The 14,454-nt window shown below is 42.8% G+C and overlaps 1 protein-coding gene across 3 annotated transcripts in view; it reads right to left on the bottom strand.

Moving 5' to 3' along the window:
- Nucleotides 1-1,062: 1,062 nt before the first annotated feature.
- The window catches only part of PRKCD (protein kinase C delta), a 28,674-nt gene continuing 15,282 nt past the window's right edge, over nucleotides 1,063-14,454 (bottom strand). The window contains exons 5-17 of one of the 3 annotated variants that reach the window (XM_054387704.1): nucleotides 13,747-13,778; nucleotides 12,985-13,070; nucleotides 12,499-12,628; nucleotides 11,779-11,879; nucleotides 9,271-9,367; nucleotides 7,891-8,024; nucleotides 7,067-7,240; nucleotides 6,424-6,515; nucleotides 4,989-5,051; nucleotides 3,688-3,826; nucleotides 2,700-2,888; nucleotides 2,334-2,462; nucleotides 1,063-1,221 (exon numbers count right to left, since the gene is read on the bottom strand). In XM_054387704.1, the coding sequence (XP_054243679.1) occupies nucleotides 1,063-1,221; nucleotides 2,334-2,462; nucleotides 2,700-2,888; nucleotides 3,688-3,826; nucleotides 4,989-5,051; nucleotides 6,424-6,515; nucleotides 7,067-7,240; nucleotides 7,891-8,024; nucleotides 9,271-9,367; nucleotides 11,779-11,879; nucleotides 12,499-12,628; nucleotides 12,985-13,070; nucleotides 13,747-13,778 (1,525 nt within the window). Of the gene's footprint in view, nucleotides 1,222-2,333; nucleotides 2,463-2,699; nucleotides 2,889-3,687; nucleotides 3,827-4,988; nucleotides 5,052-6,423; nucleotides 6,516-7,066; nucleotides 7,241-7,890; nucleotides 8,034-9,270; nucleotides 9,368-11,778; nucleotides 11,880-12,498; nucleotides 12,629-12,984; nucleotides 13,071-13,746; nucleotides 13,779-14,454 lie in introns of all 3 variants that reach the window. The other 2 variants (XM_054387703.1, XM_054387702.1) reach the window with 2 other exon arrangements.

The following is a 14,454-nucleotide window of genomic DNA, read 5'->3' as shown; positions in this document are numbered from 1 at the left end:
ATGGTTGAAAATCAAAATTCAGAAGTAGGTATTTGCAACAAAGCAAGATCTAGGTCTGTGTCCTTTTTACAGTGACTGGAAGGAGCCACAGCTGCTGTACTAGAAACAAGCAACTAAAACTGGAAGAAAAACTTTGTTCTTGCCAGTTAAGGAAGATACTTCCTCTCCAGCAGCCCAGGCAGGAGGTACGAAGGCTCCACACAGTCATTACCTGATGATTTTCTCTCCAGAGGCTGCTGCTGTGATCACACTGCATGTTTCTGTTCATGGGAAGTGGTGTTTAGCAGCAGAAACTCCCCTTCCCAGGAGGTATGCTCAGGCTGCTGCAGGAGCCATGCTGAACCTGCTGTGGGATACTTGGTCCTCACTATCTTAGACTGCCTCAGAACAAATATTTAGCATGATCAGTGAAGCCTGACTCCCCTTGGCTCTGTCTGCTCCCAATGAGAGACAGGCTCTATAAAAAAAGGCAGTAAAAGTGGCTCCAGGCTCTTTCCCACAACAGCTGCTGTTATCATCATGAACTGCTTTTGCTCAATTGTTCATTTTGGTTAATTCTCCTACAATATTTTTTGTTGTGATAAGGGCTTAGAAGTTACTACATTTTTACCATAGTTTAAAAACAACTGCAGTTTAATTGTGTATTTCTAAAAAAATAATCATAAAGCCATGATAAAGTTACATTAAACTTTCTTTTAATTGAAGACAAATAAAAGAACCAAGGGCTCAAACACTTTAAAAAGACAACATCTGTTCCCCAATGTCTTTTCTCCAGCAAAATATACAGCATATCTATGTATATAACACATAACTACATTCAAGTACCAAACAGAATTTACATTTTCCCAAACAGAGAAAATAATGCACATGATTCACATACCTCAAACCCAACCATGCATAATGGGACACTGCCAGTAACTCAGCAGCTGGGCATCACTGATCACACTACCGTGTATGATTCCGAAGTAGCGACAGTAGCGTTGGAACACACAACACTTAACGCTTGGCAGGTTCAGGTCTAGAAGATTTAACCCTGCTTCAAAGTCTGACTCTGTTTAGAGACTATTTGTCCAAGATCTGTTCAAATTTAGGGTTAATAAAAGAAAATCCATCAAATGCAGACTGATCCATGGACTCGATCAGGTTTTTGTCACTGTAGGACAGTTTTGGCTTCTCACTCAGAAATTCTCTGTCAAAGTTGTTGTAGTCGCTTGCTGACTTCTGTGTTGAAGAGAGGGAAAAACTTTTGTCATTTCTTCCAGGACAAACTGCTTAAATACAAAAGGTAAGGAAGTAATTTCCTGAGCTCCTGCCCTCCTCCCCCATATTTAGAGAAAAAAAAAAAAACAATCTTTTTGGCTATTTTAACAGCACTCTAAGATCATAACTAGGCAACTACTTATTGTTAGTTGGAAGCAAATAGCACCAGAAGAAGCACCCGGGTTTATGGTAATGTTTCTTGGATTTACCCAAAGATTCTCTGCTGACAAAAGCAATGCAGCGCTTACATTTAAGCTTGACATTTCTTGGCATTAAGCAGAATTTTTGAATTCCTGAAAGCATGGAGGTCTGTACTTGTTTAGAGAAAAAAAACCCAGGTGAGTCCTTATTACAGCTGCATTGTGTCTGGATAAAATATTTGTGCATGTTCCATGGAAGTTCATGTGACAAAAGTCCATATTTTACCCCCTGAACCTTCAAAGGTTATTGCTTCTAGGACTGGGGCGTGGCCAGATTTTCCCCTTCTATGGGAACATGAAGCTGCCTGTTCTTGAGCAGGACAGCTCTCCTCCATCAAGGATGTAAGTCTGTTTTAAAGACTCTGTGTTACCTCCAGATTTTTCACCTGTATCAGGCCAGAGCGGAGGAAAACTGGTTTGGGTTTTCACTGGGTGAGATGACGCAGAAGCACCCCACAGTGACACAGGCCACAAGTACCACACTGTCTGTTCTTCAGATGTTTTTTCATCTACCACTAGGCATATACATTACAAATTAGTTCTACGTTCAGTGGTACAGAAAACACAGCTTTTTGCCTACTTGGAGATTCTTGGGTGGGTTTGAAACATCACAGATTTAATGTTTATGCAGAATGCTGGTAGGCAGTTCTCAGCTGAGTCACCTCAAATTATTGGTCCTTCTCCCATGGCATAACAGGACAGAGAAACACAAGAAACTATTGATATTTGAGGAGAATGGGGATCAGAACTATTAAATGATGTTCCTGAAGACAATGGTAGTAAAGAAGCTCCTTGAAACTCAGCCTATAGGAAGACAACCTTAACAGGACACCTTGACACTTCCAATACTGCTCCAGAAGAATAACCACTTACCACTTTTGGCCTGAAAGGAGGGTCTACCTCCCTCTTTTCTAGTGCTGTCCAGTTGATGGTTTTGAAGAAAGGATGGTCTCTGATACTGCCAGTGACCCCAAGTCGTCTTGTTGGATCCCTTTCAAATAGCTGTAAGAAGATACCAGGTAAAGCCTTGTGTCTGCTCAAAAGGTAGGTGGTAGTGGAAGAATAGCAGCTGCACTTCTAGAGGAACACAAGTGGCTAACAGCAAACAGACTACTGGTAATTAATCAGGCCTGGCTTTCCCTTTGGGAAAGTAATTTATTGCTGATAAATGGCTCCTTCTAGGAGCCCTCCCTGAACAAACCCAGTACCATGACCCATTTGGTGGATCATCAGTCCTACCTTCTCTAATATATCTTTTGATTCCTTGGTAATCCAGCGCGGGTAGTGAGGGGTATCCACTCGGATTGACTCAAACAATTCATCTTCATCATCCCCGTGGAAAGGGGACTGTCCAATAAGCATCTCGTACAGCAGGACCCCAAATGACCACCAGTCCACAGAGAATGTATACCGCAAACCTTGCAGGATCTTTTCCCACAGAACAAGAGGTACATAGGAAGGAATACAAGTAATTAGTAAAAGGCAGTGACATACACCAAACCAACAGATTGAAAAGAGAATCCTTAACTAAGATATTTAGGGAAGAAAATAATCTGGCTGTTTGGCAAATTGTTGACACAGATGCACATTGTGGTTTTGTCTTTGGCTGCTGTTTGTGGAAACATGGACAGCCCAGGGGGCAGGGCTTTGCTCTCTTGCAGAAATTTCCTCCATTAACTTAAACTTGAAAACAATCTTTAGTTTCTTTATAAGATGATGGGAGAAGCAACTAGCAATGAAAAGCAGATTACTACCACCCAGCCTTCGACATAATTTCTAGATTTAACAGCTAACTGCTGTATTTGGACTGCTTTGCAAATACCAGATTAAAAAAACAACTATGGACACAGGGAATTTGACTTGGTGAGATTTCCCTTAGAGCTGCTTTGGTTGGAATTTTGGCTGTGTGGGCATGAGTCTGTTCACCATCTGCAGTGCACACAGACTGTTTTTGCTGGATCCCTGTGTGAGTGGTGGCTGTAAAGGCAGAAGGGAAAGCTAACTGTTCAAAATCTGAACATTATAACATTTCAAAACCATGCTTTTGTAAAACTTGCAGCTATAGAACAGTGCCAAATCTCAAGTATCTTCTACAGCAAACTCACGTGTCATTTGCTTTTTTCTGCTCTGAACTGTGTGTCTGCAAAGGGATGACTAACCCACAGTGACCATTCCAACATCAATCTGTTTGATCTGTGCCTGCAGTACCTGGCAGTGCCATACTGACCTCAGGAGCGATGTAGTCTGGAGTCCCACAGAACGTGCTTGCCTTGTTCTCACCAACAACGTTTTCTTTGCACATTCCAAAATCAGCTATTTTGATGTGGCCTTCTTTATCAAGCATCACGTTGTCCAGTTTTAGGTCTCTGCAAAAAGAGTTTTAAAGAAAAGTTAGCATTTTAAGGATGAGTGAATCATTTCTGTATTCAGATGAATGTAGTCTCTTTACTGTAAGCCTTCCCTGCACAGCACAAAGAAGCTTTTCTAGAAAATCATCATCCGTCAACACAATATGTACAAAGTAGCACTTTTGTACTTTGGCAGTGGTTGGGACAAGGGAATAATTCTCTCTTGTCAGAGTAAGAGGCTGAGATGTATTATACAGTGTGTGACCTTACAATCCTCAGTGTTTGCTTTCAGGTCCAAGAGCATACCCAGTGCTTCTGTTGCTTCTGGAAGGAGGTGTTAATTACTGCCCTGCCAGCTGACAGAGCAGTGCTGCACCAGCTCCACAGCTCAAAAGGAGCATTGTTGGACCCTTAGAGCCTTTGGCAGGAGTGTGACCACTTGAAGCTTGCCTAGCTTTTAATGCTACCTGTGACTTGTTCCTAGTTACAGCGTGAAGGGGTTCATGTGTTGTGGCCATGTCTTTTTTTTCAGAATAACACTACTGAATTAAGAGCTTTTTAACAGCTGTTTCCAAAACATACATTCCCTTCCTTTGACTGTGGTGTAATTTTTTTTGTCCATCTGGCTGCAAAAAACACATACCAAGAAGGGCAGGATGGGCAGAAACTGAACAGCCCTTCTGCTTACCAGGAAACACTTGACTAGAGCAGATAATTTTACATGAGAACAGGCCTCTCTTTTCTCCTTGGTAGCTGAAATTCCCAGTAGCAGCTACGTACACTGCTCAGAAGGTTAGCTGTAGCTCAAACCAAGAGTCCCTGATCTAATGAAACACCCCCACACTCCTTCCATGTTTAGACATCAGCTGTTGTTCACCTTAGTAAACAGAATAGATTTGAGATGGGGTGTAGTGGTAGGAATTAATAGCCTCAAGGCTCCTTTCCCTTGCCTCCAAACTAGATAGACTTAGGATTTGAAGGCAGTGTTTAACTGAAACAAACCTGCTTTGGTGTAGCAGTAGTAACAGTCTGCCATTCTGGTTGCCACAGAAAAGACACAGAGATTCATCTCAGGCATATATGAATCAGCTCTCTGACAGACAGCTTGTACCTGTTACAATCAGTCATTCAAAGATGCGTGAAGGGCTAAGGCAGATCACAGGAACTGCTTGGTACTCACCTATAAATAATGCCTTTGCTGTGAAGAAATTGTAGTCCACATAAAATTTCAGCTCCATAAAACCTGAAAAGACCAAAACATCTTTTAGCCTGTCTTGATCAGGTAAAACACAGCCAATGCAGCTGGCTGAAGGAGCTGCCATGTGTGTCTCTTCATGGAGCGAGCAGCACTGTGCACTCTAACTGCTGAGCTATCTCTGTGGGTACAGCTGGATGCTGTGAGCTCCAAGTGAAGCCCTTCAGCACACACCTGTAGCTGAAGCTCAGTACTCACAGGGTTGCTCTGGCAGGGACTGGGCACAAATGGCTAAGCAGCAGACCTCACCTATCTGCCTCTGTACCTGCCCAGCTGCAGCAGACAGATGGAAAAGTAGCATTGCTTCAGGGGCATTCTCCTCAGGGGTGGTAATCCCTAGCTATGAAGGAAAATGCTAAAATAATACTTCCCCCACCCCCAGAATACATCTAAAAGCCTTTTTTATATGTCTTTGTTTTTAAATACCAAAAACTATTTCTGCTTCTGTATAGCAGAATGAACATTCACCAGAAACGTAATAATTGGGTACAGCAGAGGCCAGGAGAGGCTGCCAGATGCAGAGATGTTTGCTGGAACACAGGTGAGCTGGAAGAGCTCTGTCCAGGCTTTTGCTGATGAGAGTGGGAAGGTAGCTTGCCCTGACCTGTAAAGCTGGCTGCTGCCCAGCCACTATTTATGCCAGACCCCTTGGTATTCCCTGTGTACAGTGACACAAGGAACTTCCCAGTCTGGTTATACAACAGCTCTGGTGCTACAGGTCGATCCACTACCCTGCACTGTTGCTTTTAAGGTCTTGCATGCCCCCATTCACAGCTGCAATTAAAACCCTCTTGGTTTTGGCTAAGAGAGGTAAAAATTGACTTAAAACTAAAAAATGACAATAGGTAAAGTAGCAACACTACAATATTTTTGTATCTTTTAAGTCTTCAGCTCCAGTAACCTTAGCTAAGTGATACAATTTTACTTGCTGAACAAAATGCTTACCTACTGTATTAGCATCACATGGAATGTGCAGGTTATCCTTCTATACTGCCATGTCACCTCACTCCTACTAGTAAGTAAACAGCAGAAAACATTCCCAACACTTGTTTTCCAATTTTTTTTCTCCAAGTACTCCAAGTAAAGGACACACTGAAGCTGCACCTTCTTACTGTTCATTGCTGGCTCATGCTGCAGGTTACTTACCTCTAGGTACAAGCATCCCATAAAGTAAAACTTAACACTGCTCTGTAAATTGAGAAAACCTAGCTCCACACATAAGTGAGCTTCTTCCTGAAGTAAACCAGTGCACTGAAATACCTTTTCAATTGTCAGCCACTGAAGCTAGACGTAAAGACTGCAGGTAAGGGATGCAGAACTAGAAGCAGCAAAAGCAGAGACAGAAACCCTGTGGCCTTACGTTGCTCTGTAGAGATCAAAACGGCCTTTGTCTTGTATGTGGAACATCAGGTCTCCCCCGTTCAGGAACTCCATAACAAAGAACAGATGATCCTGGTGGCAAATAACCAGAGAACAGAGAAATTACTGGTGGTTTTGTAAGCACACATGAAGTAGTGATGTGAGTACTGGGAACCTAGAAAGCCACTTTCCTCCTCTCCTGAATGTTTCTCCATTTCATGCACCCCTAAGTGTATGAGGCTCCTACAGATTTCAGCAGCCTGGTCTTGCATCAAAAAGCTGAACAGCTGATCTTCTCTTCTCTGGGTTTCTAGACTTCAGAAAAAACAAGCATTTAAATAGACTTAATGTTGTCTACCTGTGACAGTCAGGTTCTCTCCCCTCACTGAGAGTAAAGCTAAGATCAAAGATTTAAGTTAAACTGCCTCTTACTCCAGATTGTGTAGATATTTTGATCTCATGCTCTTCTCATCAAGGTATGTGGGGATCATACTCATAATTACTTTGTGCAAGGCCAACTGCTGCAGAGAGCATGGAAAAAGGAGTTTTACTTCTTGCATCACTAAGTTACTTTTGCTTTGCTCCTGGTAACAGCATCCACTGAAAAGCTCCATCTGTAGCGTTGTTATTGGGCTGCTGCTTACCTTTGTCTGAAAGGTGCAGTAAAGATGTGTGAGAAATGGGTTTTCCCATGCAAGTGCCAGGACCCTCTTTTCCACCATGGTACATTCCACATCGTCGTCAATGAGCACCACATCTTTTTTCAGAGCTTTGATAGCAAAGAATTCATTCTTCCCTTTCAGCTCAGCCAGCAGAACCTACAAAAAAGAAATTATGAATGATGAGATTACAACACTTATAGGGAATACTGCTGCTGATGGTATCAGTAGGGGAAGATCAAAGGTGTTTACAGCAGGTGCAAGGACAATTAAAAACCATTCCACTGATGAGTGAGACTAGGGAAAGTGAAGTTGTTGGCTATAGAGATGAGGAAGCAGAGCTCAAGGACCATATAACATGGACAGAGAAGCTTCCAGGGCAGTTTTTCTGTCAGTCTTTTGTGGGTGTGTAAGCAGAAGACAGGAAAAGCCTGTTCCTTCACTAAAGCTGTAGTTTCACAGACAACAGCAGACAGTCTCTGTAGAGGTCCTGCTGCTCTCCCACATCTCCCTCTGCCATTGCACTGGGGCATTAGAAGGCTGTTTCTGTACAGTGTACAAAAACAAAATACTCTTTTGTGCTGTGGTGCATCAAGGGCAATTCTTCTGCCTTGACATCAAATGACTTCAACAGTATTGAGCATTATGACTCAGGTCTGAGTTCAGCAAGATGCAGGTGACACATTTGTAGTGCCTTTGTCAAAGACAGCTACATTCAATTATGTCTCCCCAAGCAGCTGAGAAGAGCCCATCACAGTGCAGAGATCAAGCAAGGCAGTCACCTTAAGCTCTATATATTTGTTACCTACCTTCCCAAAGCTTCCTTTCCCCAGAACCTTGTGGAAGACAAAGCTGTCGATGTTGAATTTCCTCCTGCTCACGATTCGTGATGCTGTCTTGGCTGTGCTTCCCTCCCAGAGTTTATCATACTCACTGCTATCTGCTAATGGAAACAGGGAGTTTAAAGTGCAATATATGCAGAAATTGTGTGACCCAGATCCCCCACTGAGAATGAAGCCCTGACATGTTATTTCAGTGCATCTGCTGCTGGAATGCTGACAAACCTAAACACAAGGTCAACTCCTGTTGTTTGTTAGGAAGTGTAAATTTCTCCAGAGTACTTGACAGTTTTGTATTTGAGTTGAATCTGTGATTGTTTATGATGCTGGATTTAAGCAATACTTAGGCATTCAAAAATCAAAGGGCTTAACTTTCCCCTGTGAGATGCAGAGCATATTTTGGAGAAGAGGAGGCATTACAAGGACTGCTTATAAACACACCGGCTTTTGTCTGTTAACAGGCCCAGCTGGTCCTCAACTTAAGGCCATAAAAAAATGATTTTATGCCCAGTGCTGCCTAAGAAGTGTGATCATTCAGGTTAATCATGGTCCTCTAAGTTAATAGCTGTACTTATTCTACTCCTCTGCACAGATATGCTGGACCATGAACAAGATATCAAGGTTACTGTGTGCACCCCACAAGCTGCCCAGCATCTGTGATGACCTAGGGAGGAATCATCCATCATGGCTGTACTCTGGCTGAAACTAAACCACCATTACAAGTGTGGGTGTTTCTTCTCTATTCTGGCAAATCAGAACACATATGGATGAGTATTAGCAAATTAATTTTCTTAGTGGGCATTTCAACAGAGTTAGTTCAATGTCTGGATGAAAATATAAAATCCTACACCACAAATGGTGGTTTCCATCCAGTAAAAAGTTCCTTCTACTGTTGCATTTATTCTTGAATCAATGATCATCAGTAAGCAGTTAGAGAAATAAGACTTAAGCAATGCTAGTTGCAGTAGTATTGCTTTAGCAATAGCAAAAGGAATCCAAACATCCAAACCCTTACTCTGAACACGTAGAGACAGGATACCAGATACTACTTAAACTGTTTCAGCTGTTCACTTTCAGCTGCTTACATCCTAAACCAGACAGCACTTGTCATTGGTTTCCAATGGTTTGTGATCAAACTGACAATGAAAATGTGTGTGAGGTTTCAGTTACAGGAGAGAGGGAACTGTGTGGCTGGGAGAAGGTAAAAAGTAAGCTGGTTTGTTTGTTGGGGTTTTAAACAGTGCTTATTAAAAAACCCTGTCTAATGTAGGGCAAGAAGGAATAACTACCTAAATTGTTGTGAAGGCTGGTAGGTAAATGGTTAAATTACAGCACTGTAGTTTTTCTCACCTGTTTTATCTCCTCCTGGAGTTCTAGGTTTCTTATCAAAATCTTGATAAATACCAACACTTTCTACAGATCCAGAATCAGACCTTCGTGTAGATTTCTGAGAAGGAAAGGAACATTTGAAATTATACTTGCACTCTTACTTTAGAAATATTTATAAACAATAGCTGTTAAATGTAACATAATGGCAGTATGCACTTCAGCATTAACTCCTAGTACACATCTTTTCTTAAGAAGTTTGGTTCATAGACCACTTGTAGCCACATTCTTTACAGCTTCACACCAGCCAATTGCTTTACTTCTTTCACTGCAAGAAAAGAAGTTACTGAAATTCTCTACCAGTCTGTCTTGTGTTGTTCATTGCAAAATTAACAGAACAGAACAGAACAGAATCAAGAAGGTTGGAAGAGACCTCAAGGATCATCGAGTCCAACCTGTCACCCTACACCTCATGCCTATCTAAACCATGGCACCAAGTGCCACGTCCAATCCCCTCTTGAACACCTCCAGGGATGGTGACTCCACCACCTCCCTGGGCAGCACATTCCCATGGCCAACCACTCTCTCTGTGAAGAACTTTCTCCTCACCTCCAGCCTAAACCTCCCCTGGCACAGCTTGAGACTGTGTCCTCTTGTTCTGGTGCTGGTTGCCTGGGAGAAGAGACCAACCCCCTCCTGGCTACAACCTCCCTTCAGGTAGTTGTAGACAGCAATGAGGTCTCCCCTGAGCCTTCTCTTCTCCAGGCTAAACAGTCCCAGCTCCCTCAGCCTCTCCTCATAGGGCTTGTGCTCAAGGCCTCTCACCAGCCTCGTTGCCCTTCTCTGGACATGCTCCAGCAATTCAACATCTTTCCTAAACTGAGGGGCCCAGAACTGGACACAGCACTCAAGGTGTGGCCTAACCAGTGCTGTGTACAGGGGTACAATGACCTCCCTGCTCCTGCTGGCCACACTATGCCTGATGCAGGCCAGGATGCCATTGGCTCTCTTGGCCACCTGGGCACACTGCTGGCTCATGTTCAGCTGCTGTCAGTCAGTACCCCCAGGTCCCTTTCCACCTGGCTGCTCTCCAGCCACTCTGACCCCAGCCTGTAGCTCTGCATGGGGTTGTTGTGGCCAAAGTGCAGCACCTGGCACTTGGATTTGTTGAATGCCATCCTGTTGGACTCTGCCCATCTGTCCAGCCTGGCAAGGTCCCTCTGCAGAGCCCTTCTACCTTCTAACAGATCAACACCTGCTCCCAACTTGGTGTTGTCTGTAAATTTACTGATGATGGACTCAATCCCCTCATCCAGATCATCAATAAAGATATTGAACAGGATGGGGCCCAGCACTGATCCCTGGGGGACACCACTAGTGACAGGCTGCCAGCTGGATGTGGCACCATTCACCACCACTCTCTGGGCTCGGCCCTCCAGCCAGTTCCTAACCCAGGCACAGAGTGCTGCTGTCCAAGCCACAGGCTGACAGCTTGGCCAGGAGTTTGCTGTGGGGGACAGTGTCAAAGGCCTTGCTGAAGTCCAGGTAGACTACATCCACAGCCTTTCCCACGTCCACCAGGCGGGTCACCTGATCATAGAAGGAGATCAGGTTGGTGAGGCAGGACCTGCCCTTCCTAAATCCATGTTGGCTGGAATATAATACAAGTTTAAATTCTTAACGATGGGGAAATGTCCTCTTGGATCTATGTTCACTGAAAGAGGAGGTGGGAATCACTCTCACATTGGAAATGCTGAAGTCATATCTGCCTGTGACATTGGTCTTTAGCACAGATTTTTTGTGTGGAAGACCCTTAAGATCAAATTTTTAGTAATGAAAAATCAGGTTTGTCTGTGTTGTGAAACACAGCAGCTGCAACAGCTCTCACTGTTTTCAAAGTAAATGTCCTATGAATGCTTAGGAACACTCAGCTCAGAGGAAATACTGTTGGCTGTTGTGATACGTTTTCCTGGTTTATTTCAGAGCTGCTGTCTGAATTTTTATTTGCAAGGCAGAAGCTGTCCACAAGAGACAGTCATGCTGCAGCAGGAGATGAACAACCTAAATTCTAGGGCCAGATTTAATTCCAAAGGAGTTTTCTCTGTGTGTATATGTATCCAATTAATAAAAATTGATAATATCTGGAATATTTCTCCTTATTTATTTAATTTTAACACTCAAGTGGAATTCTAAAGTTGAAGCATGGAAAAAACAGACTTCAGCATTGCAATACCACTATTAAACAATTAGGGAATAACCTTAGCACTGCAGAAGAACAAAGTTTGACTTCAGGAAACCACCAGCTTTTTAAAAGTTGTTTGTTAGGTAGGAATTCTCCCCCTCCACCAGTTTCAACTTCACGTTTTTGACACCTTTGTTAGTGTCTTGATGGGCCAAATTAAAGAGAAAGCTGTCTCTACTTTCTCCATTCCAAACTCAGTTCCCCATAAAAGTGATAGAGAAAAGATGAAGTAAAACCCCCAAAATGCTTGGAAAACAACCAAGTACCTGACAAATGGCAATAAAGCATACCTGGCTAACTTGATTTAAAGCTTCAGCTAGCAACTTCTGGTTTATTCCACATAAGTTTGCCACCTTCTTCTGGCATTTATGGTGCACATTCATCCCACATTCTGTAAGAAATGCAAGGACAGTTACAGAAGCATCAGGAAAACACCACCTGACGTTACAACCAAAGGCTGTGTCTCCCTGTGCACTTCAGAACCCCATAGTAAGACCAGACGGGGCATGGATCTATAATTGTTAGTAAAACTGCAGTTTTAATCTTTAATTCAATGAAGGCTACAAAAATTATTCAAAAGCAAAAACCCCTCCAGTGTTTTCTTCTCCAAATCTGTAACAATAAAAATATCTTGCCTTTTAGGGGGAGAGTTATAAAAATGATATTTACAATAAACACTTTCAATACACTTTCAGGGGCTGCCTGGAGTCAGATTCATCAAATCTCAGCTGTTCCCAAAGCAGTAATTGTGATTATACTCAAGATTACTCCTCCACAGCACATTTTCTGACTGCATTAGAAGCTCACCTTGGTTGAGCTGTCACTTGAGCCTAGTGCCTATTTGTCTTGCCTCTCTCTACTACAAAAGCTTTTCCAGCTGTGCCTGGATGAGATGAATCCCACTCTATATAGAAACACACTGTGTGTGGCAACAGCTAATCTGTAGTGGGGGGGTGGAACACTGGAAAAAGCATGGAGAGGTCCCAGCTGCCCTTCCTCCACCCCTGTACCTTCACATTTGAGTCCTTGTTTGACCAGCCCCCAGAGCAGGCTGCCGCAGTGGTCACAGAAGGTAGGGCTCATGTAGTTGTAAACTTTGAAGCGGTGAGGCATGTCAATGTTGAAACGTTCCTTCTGAAACTGAGGGCAGGGAGAGGGGTGAGGCATGCTACCCAAACCAGGAACAGCTTCCTACAGAAAACACCTCGGGTATTACCAAGCTACAGCAGTTTCTCCCTTGAACAGCCCAGTTTTAGCATCCCTCAGGGAAAGTCTGCCCAGCAAATGCTAACCCACCCCCTTGCAGGACTTTTAACTATTTCCTTGGAGTTTCATCCACTACACACACATGCAATCTTCAAGAGAAGACAGTAACTTAGGTTGTGCAGGCAAGCACCTCCCAGATGGAACAAGCTATTTCTATACAAGCTTTTGTTAGTGCAGAGTGTTTCATTACATAATTACACTCTAAATAAATAAAGAGTTCCAGCTCTTACCATTGTGTCCCTGCTGTTGGCTGCAGTACCAGTACACCTCCCAATGATCTTATCAATACATTTCTTATGAATAGCAGCATTGCATTCTTCAAGACATGCACAAGAGAAAAAAAGGAAGGATTCCTTCAGATGACAAATACCTGGGATGAGGTATTTGCATTTCATAGCAGAATGTGAAACCCACACTCCTTTCCCCTCATACTATACACACTCCTATCCCCTCATACACCAAAGCCTTTCTTTCTATCAATGTGGTTATCTTGTTAAGCTGATTCCCCTCCATCTTCTTTTACCTTAAACTCTAATTCTAAATCAGATCTGCCTAATGGAGGCAATGCCACCAGCATTTGATACCAAAAGACAGCGTTATGCTTCTAAGTTTTTACCCTTTGGTATCTCCCCAACTATTTGGAGTAATACACACAGATCTATGCCAAGTCAAAAGTTTCAGTTCAGCTATGAAACCCCTCAATAGCTGCAATTCTTTTCAGAAAAGGTGTCACAAAAACTGCTGTCATAAGTAAGTACAACTTTTCAACAGCATTACACACTGATGAGAAGAATAGCTAAACCTAGATCTTGGTATTAAGAGCTCAGGCAGGAATCATAATTAAACACTAGGTTATTGTGTAAAACTGATGTTTAACATTCAGTGCTACCTGTGCTGATGATGCACTGTCAGGTGTGTGCAACAACAACCATTAGATCTACAGATTCATGTGCGAGGTAATACAGAAAAATAAAGAAAAAAAATCAACTTACGCCTACATTTGTATCCTTGCTTGTTGAGTCCCCTGAAAAACAAATTATAAAGAGGGAAATTTAAAAAATACACATGGGCTGAAATAAAAAGTCTGGGAAGGGGACGTGGGGGTGGGGTTATTTTTACCATGTCAAACAATCAATCTCTGCCTAAGGGAATATTTGTTCCCATCTTTGCCTAACAGCATGTTTGGTCTGAGCTCTGCTATCCAGAACCCTGTTTTAGGAAAGCAAGACTCAGAAGATAAGGTGGGGTGTGCTGATAGACCAGCAAGTTCAGAGGGAAACTCAGAGAAGACAAGGGTTCAGTCCTGCTCATCTGACTCGCTACAAAATGGCCTTATTGTGAAAGGGATCCAGCTTCTCACTCTTTGGGTTTTCACTCCCCCACCATTTCACATCTCCATGTCTCAGCACAATTTTCTCAGATCTACCCATCTCATTCTCTGTTGACTGTGGGTCAGATCTCACTTGACGCTGGTGGAATATTTTGCCAATTATTTTAATGGCAAAAACATTCAAGCTCCATTTTTTTAATGTGAAAGAAACAAGTACAGTTCTTAAGTACAATGTTCTTAATAAATCTATAACTTCTATTTCCCAACACACAAAAATTTACATGTCATGTTTTGTCTCAATGTATCTGAAGCTAATTTTGCCAAGTTACTTGGCCCTTGGGGGTGATGGAGGCTTAGTGTTTTCTTCTTA

This window comes from Indicator indicator, chromosome 15 (assembly GCF_027791375.1).
Source record: "Indicator indicator isolate 239-I01 chromosome 15, UM_Iind_1.1, whole genome shotgun sequence".
Classification (NCBI taxonomy): Eukaryota; Metazoa; Chordata; class Aves; order Piciformes; family Indicatoridae; genus Indicator; species Indicator indicator.
This window is presented reverse-complemented; position numbering and strand designations above follow the sequence as displayed.